Source organism: Mustela lutreola, chromosome 13 (genome assembly GCF_030435805.1).
Source record: "Mustela lutreola isolate mMusLut2 chromosome 13, mMusLut2.pri, whole genome shotgun sequence".
In the NCBI taxonomy this organism is placed as follows: domain Eukaryota; kingdom Metazoa; phylum Chordata; class Mammalia; order Carnivora; family Mustelidae; genus Mustela; species Mustela lutreola.
The window spans coordinates 84,862,185-84,879,557 of NC_081302.1; the positions used below are offsets into that span (position 1 = coordinate 84,862,185).

Consider the following 17,373-nt stretch of genomic DNA (forward strand, 5'->3'; position numbering starts at 1 on the left):
AAAACATTGTTTACCAAAGAGTTCCAGGTGCTACTGAGCCTGTTCCATGCATGGTCTTACTCCGTTCACCATTGCTCTCTCACTAAATGGTGTCATCTGTTTCACCCAGGGAGGGTGAGGGAAGTTAAAGGACTTGTCCAAGGTCACCCAGTCACCAAATGAGCTAGATCCTGCTTCCAGGAGAGCTGGCTGCTAAGGGCAGTATCGTGTTGGGCTCCATTTTGTTTTCTGAATGCAAGAACAACAGAGTAGTCAGTGAATTAGGCCTGGGGTAGGTGTAATTCACTATCAAAAAATGGCTTTGTTGTCCCTGTTTCTACATGTAGAAGTTGTTTCCATGCCAAAGTCGTAGGTGATCTATATGAATAACTTACTGAAACAGCCCCTCGTTAGTATGGTCGTAGTGTACCCTGAGAAAGAAATCACCCACATGCTTTTACCAGTCCCCTTCATGTAAGTATCAGTTTCTACAATAAAGGTATTTAGGTCACAATGCTGATAAGAACTTGACCACTTTGTAAAAAAAAACAAGGGAGTAGTTACCTTCAGAATCTCATAACATGTTGTGTTAGAACTGCTTTTAGTTGCAATATTAGGACACCTTTAATATGATAAGTTTTGTGGTATTTTCCAGGAGGTTTGGGAGGGCTTTCTAAGGAATAATTTCTTTCTTTCTTTCTTTTTTAAAAAAAGATTTTATTTGACAGACAGAGATCACAAGTAGGGCAGAGGCAGGCAAAGGGGTTGTGGGGTGGGGGCGCGGGTGGAGCAGGCTCCCCTCTGAGCAGAGAGCCTGATGCGGGGCTCCATCCTAGGACCCTGAGATCATGACCTGAGCCGAAGGCAGAGGCTTAACTCACTGAGCCACCCAGCTGCCCCTCTAAGGAATAATTTTTAAAGATACGGAAGGACCACAGGTTTGGGTGGGAGAGTAGGTTAATGAAATCATGGAGATAAGAGACAAAGGTGTGGCTCATGAGTTGAGTGGTTGGTTATTAGGGACAAGCCAGAAATCCAAGACCTCATATAGAAAGTTTAACCCTACACACCCAAGCTGTGAATTTCAAAATGAAATTATATTATAGTGAATTATTTTAAATGAGCTATCAACTTTAATACTACTGTCTGCTCTGGCCTGAGTTAAATATTTCTAAGTCAGTATGAGCTTGTGGAGATTTACTTCATTGCAGATTACATATTACAGGAAGCATCCTGGCACAGCCCTAGATGTCATGTGTGCCAACCAAAGCTGAATACTTTTTAAAAAAAATCATTTCTGAGAGGTGATATGTTCGTTCTTAATCCTTCCAAGTGGAACAAGTGGAATTTTTTCAAGATCGTTGTCCGTTTCTGAAAAGTATTGTTAACAGTATGTGAAAGCCACAAATGACTATGTTCTTTCAATTTTCTTTTTCAGATAGCGATGATCTTCAAAATGAAGACTCTGGAAAATTTTAGGTTCTCTATAGGAACTACAGAAGTTGAAGGAAAGAAGATTTTCAAAAGGAAATTGTTTTGAAAGTATGTTTACAACTAACTGATACTGTTGACAGTTGTTTTTTTTTTTTTTTTTTTAAATAATAAAACACTTTAAGAAAATTGTATTTATGGTAAAAGGAAACTGGACTAACAATGAGGCCAAAGACTTTTCCTGCCACAACTTATTCTGGAAATAGCCGCCAGCGACTGCAGGAGATTCGAGAGGGCTTAAAGCAGCCATCCAAGTCTTCCACTCAGGGGCTGCCTGTGGGACCAAACAGTGATGCTTCCCTGGCCACCAAAGTCGTGGGGGGCAAGGGTGCTGCCAGGCAACAGCAGCAGATGAGAGCTACCCCAAAGTTCGGACCTTATCAGAAAGCTTTGAGAGAAATCAGATACTCCCTGTTGCCTTTTGCTAATGAATCCAGCACTTCCTCAGCAGCAGAAGTAAACCGACAGATGCTGCAGGAACTGGTGAACGCGGGATGTGACCAGGTGAGTGTAACCTCCCCAGGCTCCTGCCCTGGCATTTAACAGTAAGTAGTCCAGCATGCAATGTGCAGGGGAGACAGCCAAGGATCCTGTGCTTGCACTTGAAGGCTCTGAATTGCTTCCGAAGAGAAGTGTTTCTGGGTCAAAACCAGAGGCCCTTCTGGTGTGCCATTGCATTTTTTTCCATCTTCTCCCCAGAATGGTCTTTTTGGCTACTTTTCCTTTACAGTCAAAATCTAGACATTTCCGAACTCTACTGAAATTGTACCATGTGTCTTTTCTGTTTTGTCCTTGTGAAGTTGAGAAGGGCTATCACACTTAGCCCTTTCTTTGTGGTTTATTTGGGCTTATTCTGAGCTGTGATGGGGAAGATAGTGGCTTCATTTGTTTTTAGTTTGTGCATTCGTTTGACTTAGTTAAGGGAAAGGTTGATTAACATGATTTGGCTCTTAGACTCTTTTTTCTTCTATTTTGAAAAACAGTATGTATACTGTTATAGGAGACATAACTATGTTAAGGAAATGATCAGGCAACGTAATCTGACTTCTCAATTGCTTTCAAGATAAGGGACACATTAATGGAGGTGACAATGATAATATATAAATACACAACTTTTCGCTATACATTTGTGATGCTGTGGGGACTCACATAGCCATGTAAAACCCAGGTTGAGGGGTTGGACCATTAAAATGGAACTGGTGTCCAACCATATAAAAATGAATTTAGTAAAATCTAACTGGTAAAAATGTAATTGTCTTACAAAAGGGCTTTGAAAGCTAATGCTGTGTTGCCATCTGTCATCTTAAAAGTCTCAGTTGCATGAAAATGGAATTAAGCTAGGTATTTTTGTTCCTTGGAAAATTAGTAAGATTTCATGCTCAAAGCACATCAGGATGGCTTGAGCACTTGTAGTTTCTTAGGAAGAATCTAATTACCTACTCCTGGCCTCACAGTCACAGGAAAAGGCTAACAATACCCTCTTTTATTTTCAAAAGCTATCTCAACCTTCTTGTTGTAGTTGATTACCATAGAATTTAACTAGAGAATTTATATTTCTCAGATGATATGTTTGTGAAACTAATCGTGCTATTTTGCAGGGCACTGCCTTGACACTTTGGGATATACTGGGATTAACTTGTGTGAAGCAAGCATTGTTGTGTTGAGAGTTGCTTTTCTAAAGCATAGGATCATGAATAATGTGGTGCAGAGTGTTTTAGCAGTGGAAGCTGACAGCAGAGGCATGACCTTTCTCATTGTGAAAATATGAAGTTAAATACGCTGCCAAGTGCTATCCCTTGACAAACAGAACTTGATGGTTTTGAAAGTAGGAAGGAGCAGTCTGGGGGAAATACTAGAGTAAGATTGCAGAGACTTGAAAACCAACAGCAAAGCCTAAAATCTTCTATAAATCACTTGCAAACAAAAGAGGTAATCAGAGCAGGATGTTCTTTGCAGTTGTGTTTCAGCTGTGATAAAAAGAAACAAGTGAAGCAAATAATCCAAAATACAGGTGGGATCTCATTATAGTGAAATCCATTAGTGATAATTACAGTGCAAGAAATAATGAAGCTGGTGCTGTATCCAAGAGAGTAAAATACAAATACAGTAAAATTAAGGATCATGACACCAGTGAAGTTCCCATCAACATTTAATTTATGTTAATTGATAGTAGGAAGGACTTCATTTGTCATACCTAATGCTCCTGAAGTGATTCAGTCGCTTTGGTGTATAGTGTTACTTTATAAAGCAAAAACCTCTGCCTTCAGCCTGACCCTCCAGTTTGGGTATGTATACAGGGTGCATTTGCTTTCAGAGAATCCTGGTCAGAACGTCATTATGAGAAGAACCTGAATAATTGGAGTGGAAATGATTAATCAATAGTACCTCTAGAGTTGTGTGGGTCTTCAATAAAGCAGATTATCAGATCCAGTATAATAGGTACAGAGTACCTAGTGTTGCAGCTTTTCAGTTTCCTTTGTCTCCTCCTCTATTGCCTTTTAATTTAGCTTCAGTTTTATTTTCTTGTACTTTGTCATTTTTTTTTTAAGATTTTATTTATTTATTTGACAGAGAGAGAGATCACAAGTAGGCAGAGAAGCAGGCAGAGAGTGGAGAAGCAGGCTCCCTGCGGAGCAGAGAGCCTGATGTGGGGCTCAATCCCAGGACCCCGAGATCATGACCTGGGCTGAAGGCAGAGGCTTTAACCCACTGAGCCACGAAGGCACCCCACACTTTGTCATTCTTAACCCTAAACAGAATAGTAGTAAACTCCATGTTTTGTCAAGGTCTTACCAGTGATACACACTTTTGTATGCCCCTATTTTATCCATTGCATATACATGTTTATACATTTTTTCCCCACTTTATTTGACTTGAGGCTTACTGAAAATATTTACTTGAATGTTTATGAGTGTTTTCTTTTAAACTTTTTATTAGAATAAAATTTACATAAGAGGGTGCCTGGGCGGGTCAGTTGGTAGAGTGACTGCCTTCGGCTCAGGTCACAATCCTGGAGTCCCAGTATTGAGTCCTGCATCCAACTCCCTGATCTGCAGGGAGTCTGCTTCTCCCTCTGACTCTCCTCCTCTCTCATGCTCTCTCTCTCTCTCAAATAATAAATAAATCTAAATAAAATAAAATTTCAATAAGAATAGTATATGATAGGATCCTAAGTGGACAGCTCAGTGAACTTCACCCAGTGAATCACACCCATGTAACTAGGATGGATGGGTGTATTTTTTTTTTTAAGATTTTATTTATTTATTTGACAGAGATGACAAGTAGGCAGAGAAGGCAGGCAGAGAGAGGAAGGAAGCAGGCTCCCTGCTGAGTAGAGAGCACAAAGTGGGGCTTGATCTCAGGACCCTGGGATCATGACCTAAGCCAAAGGCAGAGGCTTAACCCACTGAGCCACACAGGCTATTTTTAATTATTTTTTAAATTTTTTAAAATTATTTTTTATTTATATTATTTTATTTTTATTTATTTTTTTAAAGATTTTATTGATTTATTTGTCAGAGAGAGAGTTCAGGCAGGCAGAGTAGCAGGGAGAGGCAGAGGGAGAAGCAGGCTCCCCACAGAGCAAGGAGCCTGATACGGGACTCGATCCTAAGATGCTGGGATCATGACCTGAGCTGAAGGCAGTCGCTTAACCGACTGAGCCACCCAGGCATCCCTTATTATTTTTTAAATTTAAGTAATCTCTATACCCAACGTGGGGCTTGAACTTAACACTCTGAGTTCAGGAGTTGCATGCCCTGCCAACTGAGCCAGCCAGGCACCCCTGGGGTGTGTGTGTATATGTGTGTGTGTGTGTGTGTGTGTGTGTGTTAAGATTTACTTATTTATTTTTAGACAGCATTGTGCATGAGAGAGAGCACAGAAGGGAGGGGCAAATGTTGAGGGAGAGAATCTCCAGCGGACTCCCCACTGAGCGTGAAGCCAACTCAGGGCTCAGTCTCACAATCATGACCTGAGCTGAAACCAAGAGTATGACACTCACCTGACTGAGCCAGCCAGGTGCTCCAGCCCCCACCGGGGTATATTTTTAATTACTATATTTTTAATGTAAATTACTATATTTTTAATGGAAAAGTAAAAGACTAAGTATTTTCTGTGTAGTGATATAGTGTAAGTGTCAAATGATGCAGTGTCTAAAATATTTTCACATATATTTTACTAAAGACTTAATGAAAATTTCTACAGGAAAAAAAAGGCCAGTGGATTAATAATCCTTATGGAAGGAGCTATTCTTTAAACACAGATTAAAGGACTTGAAAGGATAAGTGTTTTGGTTATGAGTGTCATACTTTTTATCATTTGGATACTCTTCATACTGACATAGGTAATAATTTAAAGTTAGCTTTTACTTTATCTTATAAAACTTAGTTTCACTTTTTCTCTTAGTGGTTTCAAGTGATCATATTACCAGGTTTTCCCTCTTTTTCTTCCTGACAAAGTTTTAAAAACTACTAATTAGGGGTGCATGGGTGGCTTTTTTGGTTAAATGTTTGTTTTGGTTCAGGTCATAATCTCAGATTCCTGGGGTCAGTTCCTACGTTGGGCTCCCTGCTCAGCAGGGGATCTGCTTCTTTCTTTCCTGCTCTCCCTGCTCTGCTCTCTCTCTCTGCCAAATAAATAAATAAACATGCTAAAAAAAACCCATTAATTTGATTTTGCGATGACATTGTCTGCTTCTTGAAAGCATATGACTTGAGTTCTCTCACTGAATTGCATTGGGTTAACAGGTGTAAGGGTGCTGTTGGGACAGGCTCACCATACTTGGGACTTCTCAGGGTGCAGGGATGGCTGGCTGGCATAGGGGTCTAGAGATGACAAGGGTCCTATTCAGCAGTACCTCCTGTAGTCTTCAGAATAGCTAAGCATTTTATCACTTTGTGCCTCTTAGAGGCCGACTTAGGTGAGAACTGCCTTTCAGATGTGAATACTGAGAAATGTTTTTTGCTTCTCTTGAGGAATTAGCATGTACTGTTTCTCTTTGGACAACCCATATCCTGACCTTCATGAGGCTCCCTCATTGATCTGCTGTGAGAGGTGCCAAATCTGTGGCAGCTTTAAGACTTCTTAGGGCTCTGGCCTGTCATAGCTACATTCTTTCAGTCCTGTATTAGCATAATTTACCTAATCCTGACTTAATCCAATTTTTTCTCACCTTATTGTGAATGTGTAAACGACTTAAATCATTATTGGAGTGAAGGTAGGAAGAAATGTAAACAAACAAATTGATTTATTACACCAAATTTGGCCTAAGGAAAAGCTGATGGTCAGGATATATATTCAGAGACATGCTTCCTGAGAATAATGGTCAGAACAACAAATAAATTTCAGGTAGTCTGGTTAATGGGAAAGGGAGTGAATTTCTTGGCATTCTCAAATCAAAAAGTACAGAAAAATCAAGTTTCTCAACCCATCTTACAAGTTATTCTTCAATCCAGGTCCTTTTGCCAAAGGAAATAGCACTGCAGAGAGGGGAGGCCTGCTGGGGCCTGTGAATCTCACAGAGGAAGGACAGACCCAGGTGTTGGCAGCAACCTCTTGTGCCAAGTACTGTTCGAATAAGCACTTGCACCCGTAGCCTCATTATTGAAACTACACAGAAAGCATTTGAGATGGATTCCAGCCCTTACCTGAGTATTGCAGAGGAAACTATGGCTTGGGTGGCCAGGCAGGTGACTCAAGCTCTCCTCTGCACGCCCCTTCCCCCAACCCCCAGGTCTTCAGTGAGGGTTAGACCTACTTGTTACACATACTTGAGAGGAAAGACTTCAGTGCTCCCTTAATGGGCCATACAGATCTCTGTCTTTAACTTGCATCGTGTGGGTTGCTGGCCAGTTTCTGTGTTTGCTGATGTACACCCCGTCCTGGTGGGATTTTCTTCTCTGCGAGTTTGTCCTCTCCTTTCCCTCATGTCCTCTCGCTTGCATGGGCAGGTGGCACTTGCTCAGCACTTCCAGTCCCCAGGCCCCCTTGCCACAGGCCCTGCCTGGTCCTTTCCAGGGGTGTCCCACCCACTCCTCCCCTGTGCACCTGTCCCAGATGCATGGCACGGTCTCCTCCTGCTTGCATCTCTGCTTCATTTGTTCAGGGGGCTTCTTCAAACATTATTCTGTTGGCTGGCAGTGTCAGCGTCCATCTTCCCCGGCGTGGATTTGGGCACATGTTATGGTTCAACTCCTTCTTTCTTACTGCAGGGTCTTGATTCTTACACCTGGATTTGAACTGTTCCTGTTCAGCCTTCCATTGTTCCGTATGTCTAGGGCACTGGACGCTTGAGGCCAGCCGTGTATGGACAGGTGGTCGTGCTGTCATCACACTTGCCCTGTGGCACTCAGGCCTCCTGGTGCTATGTCCACCGTGTGTCCAGGTGTGTCCTCATGAGCGCAGGGTCCTGGGTGTGGCTCACCTGCTGTGTGCACAGTGGGGATTGCACACCAGCTGTGCGTGCCCCTGGAAAACTTTGCCCAGGCGGTTCCCTGCGCTGGCCAACGTACATGCCATTGCTGATTTATCAGACTTTAGGAGAGAGACAGCACAAAGCCTCTTTGTATGTTTAGCTCAAGCAGTTGGCATCATCAGGAAAGCCCTAGACAGTGACCTAGAGAAATGTTAACCCTGAAGTGCTTTTCCTTTAACCTGGTGTCAGGATCCTGCCTCAGGATTCATTCTCTGGAATACAGGTAGTTTGCTAATGAAAAAAAGTAGAAAAGGTTAGATAACCAGTACATTTCCTCCTCCTCCCTTATTCTGGAAAGGGAACGACTTTTTAGTATTACCGAACACTGGGTATTGCCCTGAAATATTCATAAGAGGAGAAGGAAAAAAGAAACACTTAAGTTTAGGAATGCCAGTAATGTAACAGGAAACTGTATTACAATGGCTTTTGGGTGTAGCAGTTCCTTGTCTACCCCTGCCCCCCCCACCTTTTTTTTTTTTTTTTTTAGCTTTTCAAATTAAATCTGGCCTTGCCAAAAGATAAAATGTATACTTTGTTAAAGTAGTATATTTAAAATTAATTTGAAAAGACACAGTCACATCATACCTTTGTGTCATACCCTCCCCCCACCCTGCGGCTCCCTTCTAGTTATCAAAGGAATATGTGTCCATTGTGTAAGTTTGCAAAATTTAGAAACATATAAAAAAATAAAAATTGCCTATAATTTTGTCAGCTCAAATGAGACCACTCTGAACTTCTAGTATAAAAGTGGCCAGATTTTTTTCTAATTAAAGGAAATTAAGGAAAGTGAGGAAACTTGGGCCAGGTAACAGGTAGAAAAGGCAGAATATGGGGTATGATCCCACCTCTTCCTTTATAAAAAAATATATATGTATAATATGGCCCTTCTCACTCTCCTTCTCTAGCATCAAGACCAATCCGTTCTCTTCCAGTGCACCACTGAGTCCTGGTCCCCCCACCCACCAAGCCTCTGCCTTTGCTCACTGACATTGCCCTTCCTCCTGGCTCCTCTCCTGTGTTCCCTGCATAGAACATTCTGAGTGATCATTCTAAAAAGGAGAAGATCCTCTGATTTCCTTCTGGAAACCTTTCCACTGCACTTGGATGAAGCTCCTGACCTGAAGGCGAGGCCCATCCCGCAGCCTCAGGTGGCACCCCTTTTCCGGCAGTTGGTGCTCTGGCTCTACCTTCTTTACTGCCTTTCCTCTTCTCAGCACTGGCCCTTTCTTGCCTGGATAAAGGCTACTCTTCTTGGAAGGCTTGTCTTGCTCTCCTGGATTCAGAAAAGCATTTTCTGACCCCCCTAGTCTAGACCACATGCCTCTGTTTTATTCTCTCTCATAGACATGTCCTTTCATAGCATTTATCAGAATTTGTTACTAAGTGTTTAGTTGTGTATTTCTTATAATATCCATTTCTCTCTTTAGATTTAGTCCCCATTAGGGCAGTAGCTTTGTTCTGGTTATCGTTCTCTAGTACCTAAAACTTTGCAAATTCTCAAAATTCTCAAAAACATCTGATATATGAATGAAGGGATAAATGTTTTGCTATGAACATTTTCATTTTTAATGCCTATAATGTATTCCATTGTTCAAATAGTAGTTCTTTTTTTTTTTTAGATTGATTTTATTTATTTGACAGAGAGAGATCACAAGCAGGCAGAGAGGCAGGCAGAGAGAGAGAGAGAGAGAGAGAAGCAGGCTCCCCGCTGAGCAGAGAGCCCGATGCGGGACTCGATCCCAGGACCCTGAGATCATGACCTGAGCCGAAGGCAGCGGCTTAACCCACTGAGCCACCCAGGCACCCCCAAATAGCAGTTCTATAACTTATTATACATATTATATGTAACTGGCGTTAAGAGGTAAACTGAAGCACATTTTAAAGTTTATCTGAGCAAAAATGATTCCAAACCAGAAGTGATTAGGAGCAGTCTACTGAAAGTCGCTCAGGGAAAGAATTTCAGAAAGCAGAGGCAGAAGCAAAGCGAGAAAATGATTCCAGTGTCTATACCTTAAACGGTTACCTTATTTGGGAAAGCCTGGGTAGCTGTTTATGATTGGTTGTCCTTAGGTTTTGATTTTTAGCCTCCAGGCATTACAGACTTAGATTTGGTTTGTGTACATAGGCATTAAATCTTAGAATCACCTCAGTCTGATGGCTTTCTTGTTTAATTAAATACTGCGATGAACATCCCTCTACGTCTTTATAAATATCACTGATTTACTTAGAATAAATTTTAGAAATGGAATTACTAAGACAAACGATAAGAGCATTTTTACGGTTTTAATTCGCCAAGTTTCTTTCGAAAATTTTAAAATTGCCTCTATATTTCCAACCCTGCCAACAATGAATACTGCTGCTATGAAACAGCACATCTGTTTGTCAGTTTGGTTGTTTGTTCTGTATTCCTAATTGTGGCAATAAGTATGTGGTAGTAAAAAAGTAGTGATAGTTGTTCAGTTTTAAGTAGCAGGAAACTCATATTTTGAGGGGAGCTCTAAGTGTCTGAGACTGGATCCATTTTCCTCTTAAAATGCAATGCAAATTCTAGTACATCAAGACCAAAATGCATCTTCTGAGGAACGTCTTTTCTCTCCTCCCTGAGTGGTTTACATTTGTGCCTGGTACATCTCTGGGCCAACACAGGATTTTGCAGTCCTAGAGGATTTGCAGGAGAGTCATTGGCAGACAGGTAGGCAAGGCCTGCCCTTTGGGGAGGACAAGCCATAATAGCCCCAGCAGCAGCACTGTCCGGACGTTCAGCTTGCTTTTGTTCCCTAGAATATTTGGTGTGCAGAACAGAGCGCCCTGGCTGGTGTTTAGGAATGATGGGTTACGAGTTGCTGAGGTGTTGGTTCTGGCTGCCCTTAGGAAGCCAGCTCTGGCCTCCTCTTTGAGCAACCTTCTGCCTTAATCCAAACATGCAGTACAACTATTGACATTTTCTGTATGTGCCATAATGTCGAAAATATTGGAGATCACAAATATTGTTTATTTAATACCTATTATTCACACTGAGCAGTTTTCTACCTAAATGATTATTTGCTCTTATATATATGGTTGTGGCCACTCGATGGCTCATGCTAGCCTCATAGGTGATTAATGAACATTTTTAATATATTCTATAGTGTAGTGCTTTCCCCCTTAGAAGTGCTGCATAGGCAGATACTGTAAGTGCTAGAGAAGGTTTTGGAACAATTATTTGTTCCTCCTTTTCTTGCACCCAGTGATTTTCCAACCTGGGATGTGTTGGAAAAATACTGCCACTGAAGCCAGCACCAGCGATTGAATTCATTTGGTGAGGAGTGGGCCCTGGGTACGAGCCCTTCCTAACAGGTCCCAGATGGTGACTGAGGGGCAGCCAGGGACCTCCGCTCTGCTCTGAACTTGATAGAGTCGGCTCTGAGAAATGCCTCTAAGATCTGAGCCTTATGTTTGCCTGCAGTTTCTTTCAGGGCTCCTTATACTGTTTATGTCATTGCCAACCCATTTATGGATGTAAAGAGAAGTGAAATACCCAACAAGGACATTGAGGGGTTTTTTGGTCCTTTATTTATTTTTTAAATTTTATTTATTTATTTGAGTGAGAGCACACAAGCAGAGGGAGTGGTGGGCAGAGGCAGAAGCAGGCTCCCTGATGAGCAGGGAGCCCAGCGTGAGGCTGATCTCAGGTTTCTGGGATCATGACCTGAGCCAAAAACGGACGCTGAACCAACTGAGCCACCCGGGTGTGCCTACCTTTTATGTCCTTTAACAATAATCTCTTTTAAGCTACTCGTAATACAGTTGTTATAAATTTCAAACTTAACAACAAAAAAGCCACCTCCATTATCATAGTCACTACCCAGCTGCTTCTTATTTTGGCATTAAAATTCAGTTACAGGAAGCTCATGGTTCTCAAGTTTAATGTAAAATGAGTTTATCATGCAATTTTTTATATTATGATTTACTCATCTTGGATTTCTTTATTGTTTTTTAAAAAAATTTATTTTACTTAAATTCAATTAATTAACATATAGTATAAAGAACCTAGATGTCCATCAACAGATGAATAGATAAAGAAGATGTGGTATATCTACACAATGGAATACTATGCAGCCATCAAAAGAAATGAAATCTTGCCATTTGCAACAACGTGGATGGAACTAGAGGATATTATGCTGAGCGAAATAAGTCAATCAGAGAAAGATAATTATATGATCTCCCTGATATGAGGAATTTGAGAGGCAAGGTGGGGTGTTTGGGGGTAGGAAGGAAAAAATGAAAAAAGATGAGATCGGAGGGAGACAAACCATAAGAGAATCTCACAAAACAAACGTAGGGTTGCCAGGGGGAGGGACGTTGGGAGAGGTTGGTTGGGTTATGGACACAGGAGAGGGTATGTGCTATGGTGAGTGCTGTGAAGTGTGTAAGCCTGACGATTCACAGACCTGTATCGCTGGGGCTAATAATATACTATATGTTAATTTAAAAAATTTGTTAACTATATGTTAATTTTAAAAATTAACATATAGTATATATTATTAGCTTCAGAGGTAGAGTTTAGTGATTCATCAGTTGCAGATAACACTCAGTGCTCATCACATCACAGGCTCTCCTAAATGCCCATCACCCAATTACCCCATCCCTCCGCCTACCACTCCTCCAGAACCTTCAGTTTGTTTCCTAGAGTTCAGAGTTTCTTATGGTTTGTCTGCCTCTCTGATTTCATCTTATTTTATCTTTCTCTCCCTTCCCCTGTGATCCTTTGTTTTGTTTCTTAAATTCTGCATGAGTGAAATCATATGATAGTTCTCTTTCTCTGCTTGACTTATTTCACTTAGCGTAATACCTCTAGTACCATCCACATCACTGCAGATGGTAAGATTTCATTTTTTTGATGACTGAGTAATATTCCATTGTGTATGTATACCACATTTTTAAAAAAAGATTTTATTTATTTGAAAGAGAGACACAGCAAGAGAAGGAACACAAACAGGAGAAATACCACATCTTTATCCATTCATCTGCCGATGGACATCTGGGCTCTTTCCGTAGTTTGGCTATTGTGGACATTATTGCTATAAACTTGGTTGTGCATGTGCCCCTTTGAATCACTATGTTTGTATTCCTTGGGTAAATACCTAGTAGTATAACTGCTGGGTTGTAGGGTAGCTCTCTTTTTACTTTTTGAGAAACCTCCACCAACAGTTTAAGAGGGTTCCCCTTTGTCCACATCCTCACCAACATCTGTTGTTTCCTGACTTGTTAATTTTAGCCGTTCTGACTGGTGTGAGGTGGTATCTCTTTGTGTTTCTTTGTTTTTGTTTTTTTAAGATTTTATTTTATTTTTTATTTGACAGAGAGAGAGAGAGCGTGCACACACAAGCAGGGAGAAGGGCAGAGAGAGAGGGAGAAGCAGGCTCCCCGGTGAGCAGGGAGCCTGATGTGAGACTCAATCCCAGCAGTCTTGGGTTCATGCCCTGAGCTGAAGGCAGACACTTAACCAACTGAGCCACCCAGGCGCCCCCTCATTGTGGTTTTGATTTGTATTTCCTCTTTCTTGTCTTTAGTCTTTGGAAAGGAAACATTTTTCATAATTGTATTTTTCAAATTTGTGATATATATATAATTGACTTTCAGTGCAACAATTTCAATTTTTATAAGTGTACTTGCTCTTTTTCCTGGAGTTGTGGAAAACCATAGGAAATTTCTCTTCCCTTTGTACCATTCTCCCATGTCCTCACCTTTACCCCGACCATCTAGCATAGTCCTGAATAAATAGTGAATGCTCAATAGATATCCCCAGCAGTTAGAATCAGATGGACTGTATTCCATTCTGACTGAAGTTGCTCTGAGTATGATTTGGGAATTGAATTAAGGTGCTGGTGACAGATTCCCGGCTACAGAGCTTAGTACGCATAGGTGGCCTAACAAAGGAAGGCTGGAGTTCGGCAGGATGTGGCCTGCATGGCGGTTCTGTAGTGTCATCAAGGCCCTGGGCTCCTCCTCTCTGTCAGTTCTGGCCTCCTTAATAAGAGGCTTCCGTTTCCAGGCGCCCAAGGTGGCACCTCTCTGAGAGTCAACAGTTTGTACAAGAAGCAGGAATATGGCAGCAGAAATGCTTCTCTACCTCACAGGCCCAAATGTAGTCACTTAGTCACCAGAGGTTAAAGCAGAACTGTGTACTTTAGCTGCGCATACGGCTGCCACGATAGAACTGGCCTTCTCTTAGTAAGGAAGACTGGATTTCACGAAGTCAGAAAGTAGATTTCATTAAGGAACCAGAGCATGACCACATGTTGTACTGGCTGTCACCATGGGCTACTAGTCTGCCTTTCTGAGCTTCATGATCCTTCATCTATACCCTGGCGGTAACAATTACTCCTACCCTATGGGTTGTGTTGCAGACCAGAAAGAATGTAAAGTGACCTGTCTTTGACTCTAATCTCTACTTTGGTCATTATATTAAGGCGCACTTTCCCCAGTACCTATTTCTTCTCCTGCAGAGCTTTCACATCTCTGTATCTTTTTAGTGCTAACACCCTGCTCTATACCTGGATTCTTCTAAGTAGTCTCCCTGACCCAGTATTTCTGCCAGTGAACTTTTCCTGAAAGGTGACAGTCAGCCACTCCCTTATATCCACTCCCCTCCTCTTCCTACCATGTGATCTCCACTTACCAAACTTGATTATTTCTCTCATTTCCAGCCCAGCTTGCTTGCCCCAGCTGTGTTTGCCTCTTTACACACCAGCTACTACCAAGCTGTGTGACTTTCTCCCACACTGGCTTTACTCATGCTGTTTACGCTACCTGGAATGCACTCCCCACCAGCCCAGCCACGCTCTGCCCACTCAAGTCCCACTTCTTCCATGATTCATCTTTGTGGCCTTTTCCAGCTATTCGTTCCTGCACATGTGGGGGCTCTCCCTTTCCTGAATTCCCATTTTTTATTGGTATCATCCAGAGTGCTCTGGTAGGTCTATATGGGGTCTTCGGGATTATCTAGGCCACATGGCTCTTTACACAGTTAAATTAACTGAGACCCAGAGAGGTAATGTGGTCAGTTTAAGACTATACAGCAAATGAAGGACAGACCCAGAGGTACAAGCCTCTCAGTTTCACCCATGAAACGTGAAAGAGAAAGAAAGAGAAATAGTCATCACCCTACCATTTATGAAAGTGAGATATTTCCACGTAGTAGAATTGGTCCAGGGGTAATTATTGTTATTTGGCTATTTTTATTTCCTTTATTGTTGCTTTGATTAACTTTTTATTTTGGAAAAAATTTAAAAGTACAATAGCATCTCTCTCTCTCCAGTAATTTTAGAGTAAGCATTTAATTCAAATATAACATCTAGAATTTTTTTTAAAAAGATTTTATTTATTTATTTGACAGAAAGAGAAAGATCACAAGTAGGCAGGGAGGCAGGCAGAGAGAAAGGGGGAAGCAGGCTCCCTGCCAAGCAGAGAGCCTGATGCGGGGCTCGATCCCAGGACCCTGAGATCACGACCCGAGCTGAAGGCAGAGGCTTACTTAACCCACTGAGCCACCCAGGTGCCCCAACATCTAGAATATTTTGAAAACAAATACTAGACATCATTTCATTCATCATTCATATACTCATATATTTAAACGTATCTGCAAAAGACAGAAAAAATAAAAACCACATAGAATAGGAACATAATCACAATACTGTTATCACACATTCAACAGAATAAACATTTTTTTAAAAGATTTTATTTATTTACTTGACAGACAGAGATCACAAGCAGGCAGAGAAGCAGGCAGAGAGAGAGGAGGAAGCAGGCTCCCTGCTGAGCAGAGAGCCCGATGCGGGACTCAATCCCAGGACCCTGGCATCAGGGATGGAAGGCAGAGGGCTTTAATCCACAGAGGCTTTAACCCACTGGGCCATCCAGGTGCCCCAACATTTTAAATTTAATATAATTTTTATGACTACATGGTTAATATTTTAGAACTGCTTATTAATGAAATTAATATTCCTGAGAAATTACTATGTGAATATCACTTAATCCTCCCAACAAGCCCACAGCAAGATTTTATTATTGTCAACATTTACAGATGAAAAAACTGGATCACAGTTTTTACACAAGGTAAATAATGTGCCTACTAAGTAATGAAACCAGGAATCAAAAATGCAGATCTGGCTGTTCTTGTTTTATATCCTGAATTCTTTTCCCTCAACACTTACATACATAGCATCTCTTCATATCAGTAAAAACATTAAAACAGGGTGCCTGGGTGGCTCAGTGGGTTAAGCTGATGCCTTTGGCTCAGGTCATGATCTCAGGGTCGTGGGATCAAGTCCCGAATCGGGCTCTCTGCTCAGCAGGGGGCCTGCTTCCTCCTCTCTCTCTGCCTGCCTCTCTGCCTACTTGTGATCTCTGTCTGTCAAATAAATAAATAAAATCTTTAAAAAAAAAAAACATTAAAACATTTACATGCTATCATGGGAGTCTGCCAGAATTTAGCAATTCCTAGGTTTTTATTTTTTTTTTTAATGTTTTGTTTTTTTTTTTTTTTTTTTTTTTTAAGATTTTATATATTTCTGGGTGCCTAGGTGGCTCAGTGGGTTAAAGCCTCTGCTTTCGGCTCGGGTCATGATCTCAGGGTCCTGGGATCGATCCCCGCATCGGGCTCTCTGCTCGACTGTGAGCCTGCTTCCCATTCCCCTCTCTCTGCCCGCCTCTCTGCCTACTTGTGATCTTTATCTGTCAAATAAATAAATAAAATCTTTAAAAAAAAAAAAAAAGCTTTTATATATTTCTTTGACAGACAGCAAGAGAGGGAACATAATCAGGGTGAGTAAGAGCAGGGAGAAGTAGGCTCCCCACCAAGGTGGGAGCCCAATGCGGGGCTCGATCCCAGGACCCCAGGATCATGACCTGAGCCAAAGGCAGATGCTTAAGAATGGAGCCACCCAAGTGCCCCATTTCCCCTGTTTTTGGACAGTGAAATTGTTTCAAGTTTTTACTATTATAAATGATGCTACAGTGAGCATGTTTATTTGTAAATTTTAAAAGACATCTCTATGGCTTTCCTTAGGTTAGATTTTTTTAAGTGAAATTACTCCAGGAGCTTTCTTATATAATTGTTTCATGCAAGTTGGTTTTGCCTAGAGGTTGAGTAAATTCAGTAGTAGTAAATGACTGGCAGAACCAGGAGTAAACCCACATGTTTGCAGCCCTTCTTTGAGCGCATGTTGCTTGAGTATCTATAAGGTGTTATGCACGGAGTTTGCCTATCCCTCTCCTTCTGCCTCCTCCCCACCATGTTTGTACACATTCTCTCTCTCTCTCTCTCTCTAATAAATGAATAAAATCTTTTTAAAAAAGGAAAGAAAAAAGCACAGAGGAAACAAAGGACCAATTTCAGGAATGAATGGCTACTGCTGTGGGTCCTAAAGACATTAAAAATTGTAAGG

At 41.4% G+C, this 17,373-nt stretch overlaps 1 protein-coding gene across 1 annotated transcript in view; it reads left to right on the forward strand.

The window, feature by feature from the left end:
* Positions 1 to 17,373, forward strand: part of LATS2 (large tumor suppressor kinase 2) — a 74,640-nt gene that overhangs the window by 12,152 nt on the left and 45,115 nt on the right. The window contains exon 2 of the mRNA XM_059143778.1: positions 1,418 to 1,974. Coding sequence (XP_058999761.1) covers positions 1,633 to 1,974 — 342 coding nt within the window. The 5' untranslated portion in view covers positions 1,418 to 1,632. The remainder of the gene's footprint in view (positions 1 to 1,417; positions 1,975 to 17,373) is intronic.